We start from the raw sequence: 16383 nt of genomic DNA on the forward strand, positions 1-16383 counted from the left end.
TGATTGATTTTACACCTAAATTAAAAAACAAAAACAAAAGGGGAAAATCTTACGTTTCTCACTATTAACCCATTTAATAAAATTCGGGCTATAGCCTGAAAGAATATATCATACACATGTTACTGACAGAACACATATGACTTTTAAAGACTTTTACTTATATGCCCATTGTGTTAAAGGCGGTGGTACCGGAAGGACAGGCCATGCTTCCCCTATTCGCGAACACCTGGTGTCATCACTGATTTTCAATGATCCGTTCATATAATTGTCACCGCTACTTTACCTTTTACGCCCAGTGTAATCTGATTCGTTGAATAATCTTGAGGATTATTCTCTGAAGTTGACGTTAATATTTAGGAAAGGGTCCTTGACGCTGTACAAACAATATGACATTTGTTCGTAATTATAGTTCTGACTTTATGTTGCCTACAATTCTTTATATTCTGTCAATAAGTGTGAGTGAGTGAGTTGGGTTTAACGCCATTTTTAACAATATTCCAGTTATATCGGCGGCGTGTCAGCTTAATGTGGGAGGAAAGCCCGAAGTGATGCAGGTCTCAGACGTTTACCACTTCTGTGAAACCCACGAGTACGGGTATGGTGCAACTCTGCACAGCGAATCGCGGCGCCTTAGACGACTGGGCCACCCGTACCCCCCCCCCCCCCCCCCCCCCCCCCCCCCACCCCCCCCCCCCCCCCCCCCCCCCCCTTCAATAAGAACACGTTAACAGAAATAACAGCCCCAAATAACAGAAATGTCAGGTATGCTATTTCGTATGTAGGATTATCTCCCCTTACCTCCAGGGGCCTCTGCTATAGTGGCTGGTGGCGGTTGTTGGGTGGTTCCATTGCGGCCTGCATAGAAGTCTGCTATAGTATTCCTCTTGATAAGCTTCTTATGATGTTCCTGAACAAGTAGATCTCCGGGGTAGATGTTCATAGCTAAGTCCACGGAGCTCCGACGACGTCGTAGGCGCTCGGCGATGTTACTGCAAGTATAAAGGTCACACCCTCAACAGTCGACGAAATGCGACAGCCAGCTGAGTCTTGTCTAGAGGCGACGATGTTGCTTCCTCAACACAAGGTTGTCGGATGACAACTATGATGTGAGAGCATACTTTCAAATATAATGCGTTGGTTGTAATTTAAACAATACACAATCATCTTGGCTTGGCGTATGATGAGCTAGCCGACGCAAGACGTGTCTCATAAATTGGATGTCTTGGTGGGATCTGACTCGCCAACCTGTGAAGTGTGCTTGGAAACTAAAAACTGTCCTTCCGGCTCTGATCTGCCGTAACAGATCTCAGGTGTTCGATGCTAAATTTGTCACTTTAATGTTCGAAAAGAACTCGTAAATCTAGGGAATAAACAGCTCAAATTATTGGGAAAATGCGTTTACTCATTTCGTTAGAAGTTGGTTCTTGTAAATGTATTCTTGCTGATTTTGTGACAAAGTTTAAATTCTAAGGAGAAATCAAAGTTGATGCGACAAATCAACTCTTATTATCAAAGCTTACTGAGGAATACTGTGATATTAATACAACACACACACAACTTCATAAACCTGATCACATTCAGCTGAAAGACAGAACTCACAGAAAATAGTCAAGACGTTTGATAGTGTCATTTACAGATTGTAATATGTACATTGGGGGTGGGTGGGAGGCTGTTGGGGATGGGGGATGGGGCTGGTAGGGGGGGGGGGGGGGGGGATTCATAACATTATTTCCCATCTGAACTCAAACCCGATCTTCTGCATGGTTATCAAACACTCCATCCACTCGGCTAGCCAGCATCCACGTTTCTTATTGCGGAAAATGCATAGTGTATGCATTGTCGGATTCTGTTGTATTGGATGCATACAGACCTTACTGATTGTCATTTACCCAGTTAAGTAAAGAATATTTTATTTCGTAGCTACAAGTCTACACTTCTTCTACGTAATAGACATACAGTTAAATGGAACTCATTACGTTGCTGTCAATCAATCAATCAATCAATCAATCAATCAATCAATCAATCAATCAATCAATCTTTATTCATGGTACTGATGAGGCCAAAGACCTATAGTACGTAGTCTGGGGTGTGTTACTAATTCATACATTTTCTTAGTTTCACGGCATGAAAAATGGTCACAGATAAATTTCAGTTCATATACAATCAATGTAAGTAATTTACAACCTTTGTTAACATTTGGATTGTGGATGAAATAGTTGCTGGTAATAAGCACAAACATATACTTTTATACTCTTGTATATGTATATGGCCCCTGCAATCACAAAAAAACATGTGACTGGCCTATATTCTTGTGTACGTCATCATTCTGCTATTTAAACACATGTTATGGGTATCTCGTCAACGTGCGACACATAACCTTTGCACGGTATTAATACAGCATTTAAATTGCCCTGTCCTTTGCATCTTCTTGGCCTGGTAATAAATTCTAATCCGCAATAGTATCCAATAGAAATGACCAACTTTCAAATGTGTTACGAATCTCACGATTCTGAGATATAATCACATGTTGATGTCGGGGACTGTTTGCTTCCCTCGTCTTAAGACGTAGAATATTGACCTTTATGTGGGCACTGATATATTTACATGTCTGAAAAGGTTAGAAATAAAAAAAAAACAATTGGCCAATCTGTCTCATAATGACACAGTTCATGAAAGTGACATTTGAAGGAAAATGGGCGCTTGTGGAGCATCGTCTGTAGGTGTGTTTTTATGCCACACGTAACTGAGTCACAGACTGAAGACGTTCGTCAGTATATGTTGCATAGCTACTGAAAGCTTGGACTCGACGTTTAAACCGAAGCAGGAGGTTTATTGTCAAAACTTGCAAAATATCTTAAGAATAAATGGCGTATAGAGTCTTCGATAGACAATTTGGAAGAACATGCATACATGACCTTGTTCTATGGATAACAACTTCTTCGGGTGTAAAAGGGTAACCGGGCTAATTCAGGAGTTCAGGCATTATGGAGTTAAGATATGACCTTCTCCATTACCCAATGCTTAGAGTAGAAGTGAAAAAACATATACAATAACCAAAATCACTAATAGTCTTTTCTCACAATGCGATAGTCAATCTAGACAGCGCCATCAGAAAATCGATACATTCTCAAATACTGAATACATGCAGACTTAAATGTTCTTATGCGCTAAGCCCCCGGGGAAGTAATATGATTAAAATTACCTAATCTAATTCAAATTGTACGAAACGTTCTCGTTTTGACAGCCATGTCATACAAATATTGGCAAAAAGAAGTAGTACCCATTGTCAATGACAGGCTCCCTCTTGCGTTGTCTTGGTTGGTGGAAGTTAGCCTTTTGGGATAAACGTCTCCACAGGGTTTTGGCATCGCTGCAGTTCATTATTCTGAGATTGCAAACTCGCACAGGAAGTGAGAAGTCGTGTTAGTTATCAAAAGTGACAACTGCCAGGCGAGGTGTGAAATTGAATCAAGAATCTTAAAAAAGATTATGCCCTTTCTCCCATCCCTAAATTACACTGAGTGAGATTATGTAGTTTTTGTTGTGTGTAGGGATTATTTTGCGATCCATAAACCGAGTGGTTTCTTTAATGACGGCACTCATCATAGCTATTCACATCCAGCAAGTTCCTAAGCATCATTTCAAGTGGCTTCCCATGTTGACACTGGTACAAGGTTCCTTGGCTGCCAGAAAATCACAGTAACAATCCGCTCGATGCACTCACACGTTCCCAAAATGGAAATATACAACCTCCTCTTGAAGGCAACCAGTTTATGTCACAGACCAGAATGATAAATCGCAAGGTTTAGAAAATACACAAAGTCCTCTTGAAGATAACCAGGTCGTGTCACAGGCCCGAAAGATAAATCGCAGGATTTAGAAAATACACAAAGTCCTCTTCAAGACAACCAGGTTGTGTCACAGACCGAACAGATAAATCGCAGTGTCTCGAAAAAACAAAAAAATCTCCTCTTGAAGGGAAACAGGTTGTGTCACAGCCCAGGAAGATGTGCTACTCCTCTTTAAGGTACCAAGGTTTGTCCCAAACCCGAAAATCAACACACAAACGTTAAGACTTTAGAGAGTCAACTGTGCTACATGTGTCAAAGTGGGTAAATGGTAAATCAAAGCCAAAAAAGTTCCTCAGAGAGCCCAGTAGTTCCAAGACACGGTGTGTCAGATGCCTCTCACTGCAGGTGGTATGAAGACGAGGCTAGATGGACTCCAATACATTCTATTGATATTATGATTACCAGTGCAAATGAACATTCGCTGCGACTCCAAAAGTTCCAGAAACAAATCCTCTTAGTGCCACTGGGTCACCGTCTAAGTCCCACCATATTGCTGCTAATAAATTTGATAGACATGATTCCTGGTACTGCACCCTGGTGTTTGGGCAGGCTCTGGGGCTTGACGTAAGACAGGGAGATAGTTTGATGACCAATTCCCTAAGGGAAGTACTACAATAGGAGCAGCAGTGAAAACCTGCTACCCATTAAGCGTGAGAATCAATTGGTTTTCTCATATTCACATTCAAGGAACTGATTCCAGCGAAACTGATTAACAGAACCGGCGACCGTGTGACGTTTCACTGTGTGTGGATGTTCATTCAAAAGACATTGGAACAGATTTGAATGCAGAGATAATGAAGAAATGAATACGACCAAAAAACAAACTTAGACCACAGCGGTGACGAAAAGTAAATTACATTTGTTTCAGTTGAAAGGAATTTTCCTTGACAGCGACAATGAGGACATTGAAAACAAACCATCAGATATTGTTTTGAAAAAGCTTCAAACCAGTCTTCAGTAATGTCAAATATGCTGACAGGGCAAAAAATAACAACACAAACCAATAACGACGTTTCGAGGATAAATATTCCTGCAGCCCCAGTCTGACAAATAATTACAGGAACGGTGTGCCTGGCTATTGCTAGAACGTCGTCGTAATGATAAAACAAAATCATTGAGACACTAAGTCCTATTAACCCGAAGGTCATACCAAACATTAACAGCTTCTGAAGTACTAAGCACCGCGTCTAGGACACTGTCACTTTGACGCTACGCTTGATGAACGTGGCAGAGTATCAAGGGGAGATTACAAGGCGACGTAACATGGTTATCTCCCTTCATGATCAATGACCTTTCGTCTTAAGGCGTTTCTGGACTTCTTTATGTGAACTGAAGAGTGTTTGCATGTCTCCCTAAAATTGGATGCTCGTGTTTGAGTGAGTCCCAGGACTGCCTCCATGTCAAAACTAAGTAGTGATCAATACAATAGTTGGCGTTGAGAGCAAGAGTTAAATAGCGTTGAGTTCCCGGTTTGTTTACAAGACGGTGGGGTGTTTGGGTAGGGGCAACGCACGTTTTTCATTTATACGGAGATAAAAAAAGATAAATGGAAGAGGCATTTTGTACTTCAAAGGTGATCAACATATCATTCGTTCAAATATATTCTGGCAATTATATCTTTCTCGATTTACCAAGACATCATTATTATCATCGTCATCAATATTTTTAATAGCCGCCCAGCAGGATCTGCTTAAATATTCCCGAATTCCTTAATTGCATCACTTTGAATATACCTGAAAAGTTAAGAGACCTAATGTTCGGAATTCCACCATGTAAATACAAGCATAAAACACATAAGAACAAATTCAACAGTGTCACCTAAATCACGCAACATAATAATAACGATTTTAGAAGATAATTTGCAGTCGAAACATAAAAATACAGTATTGTTACCCAATATAATGCAGCTGATAAACCAGACACGTTCAAGGTTTATAGGGCAATCATATACAATCATTTTTAAATATTATGCAAACTAAACAAAGTAAAATTTGAAAGTCAAGAGCTCGGTAAGGATAATAACCACATACCGTTTTCCTGGGATACAGTTCATGTCTGTATCGTATGAAGACACCTCTGATTTACCTGGGTTGTGCATACATTTCCTTCGGGGAGTTACATGATAACTGAAGCAATTTACGAGTAAATCATGCCGGAAAATCAATATGAAAGCTGCTAAATATACCTTGAAGTCGCATATTTCGCAACCAACAGTAAAATAGGTAGCAGAACACATCATTTACAACAAAAGACCTTGATTCTCGAAAATGGCACATACGTCAATGGCGAAACTAGGCACAATTAACGACTTTCCTGTGTTCATTAACTAGCCAATAACGTTGACAGTTTGTTAATGGGGATGAGTATCCTTGTTGATGATGTGCGTGTTATATATATTTAGGTACGTGATGTTTGATTTCTAATAATCAATAGTTTTCTCAAGATATAAGGCCTACGTTTTCAAGTTGCAAACATTATGGCGACAAAACAACGTTTCGTATGAAGAACAGTATCTCTTGTTTTCCCGATTACGATTGTATTTAATTGACTACATACCTTTCTAGTCCCAAGTCCCATGGTCTTACATTAACCAACATGAACTATCTTTCAGAACAAATGAGCCATTTAGTACTACAAGTAGACGTATTGTCACGCATGTACAAATATGTTTCATTCCATGAAACTACAACCTATGGATCAAAACCAATATGCAATAAAACGTATAACATACCGATATGGCAATCGGAGGAGTATGTTGGACGTGACTTACCTCAGATCGTGTGTGTGTAGTGATGTGCCCTGATGTTAAACTAATGTATGGCGTCTTACCTCGCTCCATCCCCTTCATCACAGGAGTTGCTAGGTGACACTTCGGGGGATAGGGTAGTGGGGGACACATCGCCACAGTTCTGGAAAAAAATACAATGATTACATCTTGTCGCTTGAGGATAATCACGAAAGGCAGTGCTGCTATATATGACATCTGATACATACCAGACACCAGGCTTGTACCTAAACCGCTCCACAGAAAGATTGAATACAAGTTGGTATTGCTATTACGACTTCCGAATGACTTTTGATTGTATTTATTTGTTTGTTTGTTATTAACGCCGCGCTCAGCAATATTCCAGCTCTATGACGGTGGTCTGTCAGAATCGAGTCTGGACCAGCCAATCCAGTGATTGATATCATGAGCATCAATCCACGCAGTTGGGATACTTATATGTCGCATTTTATGTTGTACTATACTGTAAGATATAATTACCTGATTTCAAACATAATATTACTTCTGTTAAATTGTATTTAAGAAGGATGTATTTTGTGATAATTACAAATCAATGGAAACATATTTGTACTTTTTTTTATAAGTGATTCTTCGCAAACGAATTCGTTTTTTTTTATTCGTAATGATTTCTTTCTAAACGTGTGACTTTGCTCAACTGAAAAAAAGTTTGTCTTGATTTGTTCAAGGTTATGGTACCTGGAAATTATTCCATGTTATGGAAATATATCCAAGAGAACATTTCAAATATTCAAACATCAAAGTACATATAAGATATACGAGAATTATATGTTCTATTTATCAATGAATTGATCTTAGACGATGGATGTACCGGAGTGACTTCAAGCAATATTCACATAAACACACAACTGATGGTTCTAACTGAAAACCATAATTCATGTTGAGAAAAAATACCCAAGACTTCACAACGATGGTAGACATATCGTAATGTTAATGAGGTTTTATGGGGGTGGGATGGGTTGGGTTGGGTTGGGGTGGGTTGGATTGGGTAGTGGATAGCCAAGAAGGCAAAGTGTTGGTCGGTCACGATGAGGCTTTGGGTTCCATTCTACAAAGTGTAAAGCCCCCTCCATGACAATACTGGACTGTTGCAACAAGTTGCAAACCAAAACCCCCAAAATGCCGTAAAAGGCGGACTATGGTTGTCGTAAAAGGCAACTAACGGGATCGGGAGGTCAGCCTCGCTCACTTGGTTAATGCATGTCATCGATCCCAATTGCGTGGACCGATGCCAATGATATTAGTCACTGGATTGTCTGTTCCAGACTCAATTATTTACAAACCGCCGTCATATAGCTGGAATATTGATGACAAACCAACCAACCCTAATTAATTTGACTGTAATTGTTTCTGAAAATCATATCCATTAACAACTAAATGGAACAGTTTCAGAAAAAAACCATATGTGCGAATACATATCCCGACACTGAAAACGCCCCGAAATAACCGACCAATGTTTACAAACCCCAGAAATCATATTCAGTATGAAACTTATTGACAGACCCATAAATCTAGCTTCTTGTTTCTAGCCTTTAAGCTAGCGAGAGGCGAGGGTCCAACTTCATCAGACTAGAAGATTGGGTTCAGCCATCTTTAGTCTCTATCCGATCTGCTCTTTGTCATCGGGGATGACGATACTGTCTTGTCCATTGACACGTAGGAACAGTGCAGGCGTATTACCCATAATCCAAGCCATGTAATAATAAAAATGAATCTCATCCGGCTCCAGGTCGGATGAAGTAACGCTGACAGGATTGCAAGTAATGGTTGCTGACCTCTGTTGAATTCACCACAGGAAATGACTTGGATTATTTAACCGATTTTTCAAATGCAATTATTATTTTTAATTTACAGAATAATTACAGATAAGTATGTATCGACCATTTTAACTATCATTCAACCAAAGTATACTTTGCATAATATTATGCATATTGGTATTGGCTTACTCTACTTTTGGCTAATGTAATTGTTTTGCAGATTGTCGACAGCAAGCAAACTACAATTTATCATCACGCAATAAATCTCTCTTCACAATACCTATGTCAAATTTGGTGACAAATCTGTACAATAAAAAAATGTACAAAGACCATCCTTCACTGAACAATAGTGTTTGTGACGGTGCCCCCGAGACGCTCGCCTTTTTGGCCAACATCTTTCATAATCACTATTTGATTAAAACACACATGTTGATTATATTTGCTCGGGGTCAGCAGTCGTGTTAATTTGGAGACGCAACAATTGCAAGATTTACGGTAGTCGGAATCGTACAACGGATTGCTTTTAGCAAATATCAAATATATGAAAATTTAAGTAAAATTTCAGAAATCAAAATTCTGGAAAAGTTGATAAATCCGGGTAAATTAAGTTTGACACAATGTTTTTAAAAAACAAGACTCTTTCATCCTCAAATTGAATTTCCAGACATGTTTACAACATGCATAACAGCATTCGATATTTCCCTTTAATCACAGTTCAAGGATACTGTTAGCCATTGATACCGTGCATCATGCATAACTTACTTCTTATCCGCCTGGAAAAAATATTGTTGGACGTTTATATTACTTTCGTAATGCTAAAAGCCTCAACTCTCAATTAATCAATCAATATTGTTGATCAAAGACGAGTAATATAATGTCTGTGGTGTTATTAACTTCTGATATTAAGGAAACATGCGATGGCGATCGTGACCTTTGAAACCCAATTTGAGCTCGTGATTTATCAGCGTTTCGCGTTCATCGGCAGGGAATTTCAAACAAGGGTTTTGTTTGTCGTCTGAGACATTCCGTTGTCATGGAGAGGTTGCATGATTAGATATTTTGTGTACGTCATGTTGTCAAATCACTTAGTGGGAAAAATATTCAGAGATCAAAATACTGGAAATTAAGTTCCACTTAATCGCAATACATGCGTCGGGTTGGACAAATGCATGGGTTGTTATTAACCATATTTAATTAATTTAAAAGGAATATTACCTTATATTTTTCTTCCACTTTCCCTGATAAGTTTCCATTATCATAAGAAATATCTGCCAAGATTAGAGTCGATTGTACGATTCCGACTGTATCCTAAGCTTGTGTTTATGAATAACTATTAGTATCAAAAAGTTATCATACGAAAATGTGAGCACCGGTGGCAACCGTCACAAACACATGCAAAGCCAAATAAAATATTAAGCTGCAAAACACATTTTCTAAGGATTATGATAAAAATGTCAATATTTTGACTTGTTAAACATCAAATAAAGTACTTAAATGATATTAAAACAATTCGGATTTTTTTGTTACGTTATAGGCATACCTCCTATTAAAAGTTATGATGACGCCACGCTATTGTCCTTGCAGTTGAATCTGATTCATTTGCAAGGAATTCACTGATAATTCTGAACCTTCCTTTTAAACAAATAAAACTGACGCAACTAATGACACAAGTCAGAGATTCATAAACAAATGCTTATGATATAGTCGGAATCGACTCTGATTTTGGCGGTGATTTCTTATGAGTATGAAAATGGAGAAATCACTCGAATCTTCGGGGCTCGGTGATATTCTACTCTACAGATTCTCATGATTACATAATTAATTTCTGTTTATGATCCGTTGTGATTCCTTCCTGACATCTATCCACAATTATCAGACATTCTGAAGGGAATATGTCTATTACATATTTTATGTCTGAATATCAAAAAGATAAAACAACAAGTCTTGTTTGTAATGGAATCCTTTTTCTTCTTTCTTCAGACCAGACTGGCCAGTTTTGAAATCTGCTGAATCAGTTGTGCAATTTTATATTGTGAGAAAAAAGACGTACAGGAAGTACAAATAGTTTCAGATTGCTTGTCCTAAATAAACCTCTTCTCGAGAAGGCATAATATCAAATCGCTGAGAGCGTGCTATAGGAGCCACGTGGCTCGCTCACAACCACAGCCCAGTGCTTGGCTCACGGGGACATACCACGTCTGAATTCTTGCCACGTGAAACGGCAGCACATATTGGAAAGTAGCTTACTACTGACGCGATCTGTGATGCCAAAGGAATGATCTCTGTATAAACGATATATCCAGTGATGACTCATCGGAGCCTTCTGTCTCGTGTATTACGTCAGGGTCCATCCTCGATGATCGATGGTATTATTTTGCATGTTATTATGATAAATACCCTCGACCTATCGGCACCACAGCGTCAACCCGATTCGAATGGCACGACGCTGATAAATCTTCTTTTAAACATCTCAACTGAGCGAGAGATATTCTGAGAGATAGAATGGTGGAAGTGGTGACGTCACTTCGTGGCGAAAGGGTCCAGTGTATGTATCATAATAGAATGGATATACAGAAACTCCGGTTATAACGAACTCAAAGGGACCACTTTTTTTAGTTCGTTATTTCCCTAGTTCATTATAAGAATATATACAGCATATATACAGCAAATAGAAGCGACCAAAACACAGTTCGTTATATCCGTCAGTTCGTTATAAGCGAGTTCGTTATAAACGTAGCTTACTGTATTATACATTGGATAATTAAGGATGGCCATGGTCAGAAAGGAGCGTATGGTTAGTCCGGTGGTCAAAGCGTTCGCTCGTCACAATGTAGTTCCGTGTTTGATCTTTACTATAGTACACTATGAAGCTGATTTCTGGTTTCCGTGAGCAGCGACCTGGACATCATGAACATTGATCTACGGGAATACGATGCCATACATCAACCGTGTCAGCGATCCCGTTAGTCGCCTCTTACAACAAGCATAGTCGCCTTTTACGGCAAGAGTTGGCTTCTGGAGACCTATTCTAACCCGGAGCCTGACGGCGGCTGGTAAACAAACACAAAGCGAACGTTGCGTTACGACTGTTTTAGGTCTATAATTGATTGCTTGCATCTTATACAAGCCATTTTCATCATTATACAAGCTGAAAATCTATAACGCACTTTAAATTGGGTTCAATTAGTTGATGTTTATGTTTTAATTTAATTATTCTCCGCTGTCAGCGATATTAAAGTGCCGTCTTTTAAATGACTGTCTTGAGGAAGACAAACCTGTGCGTCATGTCATGATCAAGGATCCACACCGTGGTCAACTACCATCACGTCGTCGACGACATATGTCATAGGGGTATCACGCGATAATGCAAGCAAAACTGAACAAATAAAAATTGTACCTTATATCTGGAAATCTTTATTTCTCGCAACTGCGATTAATCATTACGTTATGTCAATGTGATAAATCCAGAGGCTTTTAGTGGCAAAGCTGAACGTCGCAAGTTATACGCCTATCCTGATTATTGCAGTCTGTCACGACAATGGAATATCACCACTTCGTGATTCAGTACACTAGGAAAACAACACTTTATATTTAAACGCGCGGTAGCATTGTTATTTCAGCATTCCATCGACAATACATCGACGTCAACGTTAGCACGGCCATTTTACGACAAGGCACTAACTCCTCGGGAACAATGATCACATCCGCTGCTTGTTTTGATCATGGACATATAATACACCGACAGAGCATCCCTCTCAGTTCTGTGACATAATACTTTAGTATTCCACGCGGCCTCTCCGCTGAAGCCCCCTTCGTATACCTACTTTGCTATAGATTGCTTACAACGCAGAACGTTCCCACGTCAAACGTGTAAATTTCGAAAAAACTTTGAAAACTGTACGAGACAAAGGGTCCATTTGGTTCGTCCTTGTATCTTATCAAATATCGATAAGGTATATACTGCCATAGTTTTAGCTGCTAGGTGTCGAATGGGAGACAGTCATATTATACCTGATGCATTGTTGTCGCCATTACTGCTATTGTGCAATGTATGAATGAAGGAAGAAATCGGGATGCACTTCAGTACAAGTTGCTTCTAAGGGCTGTGCCGGAAGAATGCAATCGATCGAGTTGTGAAGGAGGTTAAGTGTGTGATATGCACTTTTTGGATGTCCATTTTTCCAACACGGAAAATGTTTGTTTAGGCCGAAGAAATGTTAAGCCTTTTCGTGGGAACTTCACATCGACTTTACACTGTGATTGCTTGCTTCTAATTCATTACCTAAAATCGTTATGTTATTAAAATTAATGCTTCTTTAATGTAGTGTATTGTGATTATATTTTGTTTATTAGGAATTATTATTGCGAGGAATGGTTATTGCCAATTATTTTGGAATTATTTGAATTTATTGTTATGTTGTTTCCTAGTTTAGTACCGTTTAAATTTATTAGTTGAAGCATGCAAATTCGGTCGCAGAAAATTGAAAAACGATTTTGTGTCGACCGAAATAATAAATTACTGATGAAAAGTAAATTAACTAAATGAAATGGATACAAAAAATAGTGATATCAAATATCAAATTGTGATGATACCAGGTGTTTGCGAAAAGGTGAACGTATCCTGACCCATCATTGCACCCGTCACAAACACACGTAAAAGCGAGTGGACTGTTCACCTGCATGTACACGGGAAACTATGGTACGTGATGAAATATGGAATTATTTGGGACATCATTTTCGTCACATATACGTCAAATTTGGAAATGTCCTCCACATATCTACCATAAATATTGTTTTTCTGAGGCCTTGAATGTTTCAACCTGGTCAAAAAGAGCATGCTCAGTTGCACCTCAAAATTTTGTTTTTTTTCCGTTTGGTTTGTTGTTTAACGCCGCCCTCAGCAATATTCCAGCTATATGACGGCGGTCTGTAAAATAATCGAGTCTGGACCAGACAATCCAGTGATTGACATCATGAGCATCGATCCACGCAATTGGGATCGATGACCAAGTCAGCAAGCCTGACCACCCGATCCCGTTAGTCGCCTTTTGCGACAAGCATAGTCGCCTTTTACGGCAAGTATGGGTTGCTGAAGACCTATTCTACCCCGCAATCTTCACGGGTCTCAAAAGTTGTAAAATGTAGACGCCAAAGGCTAGAGTTGCTGATATATTGCTCGACATAACGGGAAAGTTGACAATTTGAAAGTTGAAGTCATCCCTCTTGTCTTATAGACCCGTGTTTTTGTCACTCTGAATCTTCATGCATGGATCAGAATATAAAACAGATAAGTGGTTTCACTGGTCTCTTTTATTTCTACTTCAGCTGGGTAAATCAATGCTAGGGAATTGTCCATTTGACCATTATATATCGAAGAATGACAGAACAGCTCTCCATTGCTCAAACATAATGGAGCGGGAACCCATTAATGGAGAGTTACGAGGATATTCACCTACTTTAAACCATATCTGTGACGTTATTTTATTGTTTAAACGTTCCATTGTTGTCATTTCATTATCTTGAACCAATATTTCAATTAATTTACCTTGGAAACGACGGAACTATTTGTTTATATACTAACGAATGTGAGTAACTGTGCTTCATATAAAGTGGTGTAAATGTTATGTTGTTGAAAATAACCACATAATGATCCTAAGTTTCACCGAAGTGGTAAACGTCTGATACCTGCATCACTTCGGGCTTTCCTCCCACATCAAGCAGACCCCACGAAATTGCTTTATCTCCCAAATACACGTTGGAAACAATGCACACAAACACATCTCAACATTTGATTCTGACAAGTGTTGAATTTGTACGCGCGCTATTTTAAATGTACTGACAGTAAAGCTATTTCCCTATACTATTCCCTTATTCGTTTCCATCAATATAATATAACACGTTACACCAGAGAGCAACCAATCTTGATTATACCGTTAGGCGTCAAAGGCAAACTAGTCATTAATGTTATATGAATGGATCACTTTAATTCATTGATGACACCAGGTGTTCGAGAAAAGGGTAAGCACGTTCTCCTCTACTCAAACACCCGTCAAACATAATTTTCAACAAGAAGTAAGTGTTTTGTCTCGACGAGTAATAATCACATGAAACAGAGCTCCAGATAAGCTGCGTACCTGCGTAAAATATGCATCAGAAATGCAAAAATATGCAGTTAAGTAAAATCCAAGCGTATCAAATAGATAAACATTACAGATACGCTACAAAAATAAAACTTGAGCGTATCTTCAAAATATTGTGATTCGATTAGCAAATCAGCAACTTATTTTGAAATTATAAACGGGCATTCCGTCAACCTTGCCAAACTCCACGATGACAGTTACAACATGATCATTTGCCATCACACTTTCTTGTGAAAGTATCGTGGTATTTTTGAGTCCTATAAAGCTCTCGAACCCACACGACACCAGTTTGCAGGGACTAGATGAATAGTGTTTTTAAATATTTAACTTAAATACCCACATGTGTAAAAACTAGTGGGTAACAGAAATTTGAATAACCAGATAGAATTAATGATACCCAATGATTTTAAAATGCATGGGTAAAATACCCACAACACCAAAAGCTTATCTGGAGCTCTGCATGAAAGCATACAAACATAATTACAGACACGTACAACAAAACACATTGTCCCTATATTTATATATATTTGTATAGGTCACACAAAAAAGTCAGCAGGGGGTTGGCAATGGCGAGCCATAATGATGCTCCGACACCATCAGCCATCACAACGAGAAGCCATGCCAGCAGGCCCAATTATAGTTCAGGATTGCATGATGTTTACTTTGAACGGAACGCAATGGCCATAAACATGGAACCACAGCCCTTAGGACCGCAAAGATTGGCAGAGCACTCTTCAAGTAAAAGGTAAAGAATTTTCCCATCTCTCGTGAAGCCTTGGGTAGATTACGTCCCGGAAAAAGAGCAAATGGCCTACAGTAAAAGGCCATCTGAGATGTTATTTCGTCATCGTTTGTGAGTATAAAACGAGCAATCTAACGATGGAGATCCCTAGGGGGCATCGCCTTTAGATAAGCGGGGAAGAGTGTGGAAACGACACTCACAGTGAAAGTGGGCAACTTTGTTATCTCAACAGACAGAGGTCCGTTTAAATAGTTGAATCAGTCGTAACGGAGGGGTTGGCGGAAGACTTTTCAAAACACATTATGTTACTCAAGAGTTAATGTATATTTGTCCGACACAGTGGGTTTTTACCCTCAAGACACAAAATGTGCCTTGAATAATTTAAATTGGTTTCAGGGTAATTATATAATTTATCGACATATTCTCGTGATATGCATTATACATTTTGAAATGTTTTCAGAAAAGCAGTTCGCCAATTCTGACTGACTTCAAACTTAATACCGGGGGCCACCGATGGGTCACATTTTCGCGAAAACTTGGTGTCGTCACTTTTTGATAGTGATTCATAACACATCGCTCGTAATATAGCCGGAATTGTCCAATGGACTTTGCTTTTAGCAGAGATTTCGTATGATTGTGGAAATGCATTGTGGCTTTTATTTTCCCAATAGCGAATATAATGCTGTGACTCCAAACACAATCAACAACCAATCAACAACCACTCTGTGCTCATCCTTCAGGGTCGTTACTTTTCAACAGGCATTTCAATACATCCCACACTCTAACATATGGACATTGCAATATTGTAATTGCGGTACCGGAACGCGGTTATTGTTTATGGCACCAATCTGTCAGTCCTCTTGAGGACAAATGTCCACACAATGTATGTCATAAACTGATGCACACTGCGACATAGACGGCTCTAAGTGCCACAACAGCGACCTAGGGGCACCATAGAACGTATTGTCCATGTGCTGTCGGGCCCAGAGAGCTAAAAGACAGGACAGTGAATGCTAATCAACAGGACAGATGATTCATTGCTTTCTAGATCATACATTTAATATTGATGAAGCAAAGAAGGCCCTTCGCT

General features: G+C 39.1%; 1 protein-coding gene across 3 annotated transcripts in view; it reads right to left on the bottom strand.

The window, feature by feature from the left end:
- LOC139445046 (uncharacterized) overlaps nt 1-16383 on the bottom strand; it is a 218368-nt gene that overhangs the window by 43312 nt on the left and 158673 nt on the right. For all 3 annotated transcript variants that reach the window (XM_071226112.1, XM_071226110.1, XM_071226111.1), the window contains exons 6-7: nt 6681-6760; nt 799-989 (exon numbers count right to left, since the gene is read on the bottom strand). In XM_071226112.1, coding sequence (XP_071082213.1) covers nt 799-989; nt 6681-6760 — 271 coding nt within the window. The remainder of the gene's footprint in view (nt 1-798; nt 990-6680; nt 6761-16383) is intronic.

Source organism: Haliotis cracherodii, unplaced genomic scaffold, assembly GCF_022045235.1.
Source record: "Haliotis cracherodii isolate W230 unplaced genomic scaffold, xgHalCrac1.p SCAF_6, whole genome shotgun sequence".
In the NCBI taxonomy this organism is placed as follows: domain Eukaryota; kingdom Metazoa; phylum Mollusca; class Gastropoda; order Lepetellida; family Haliotidae; genus Haliotis; species Haliotis cracherodii.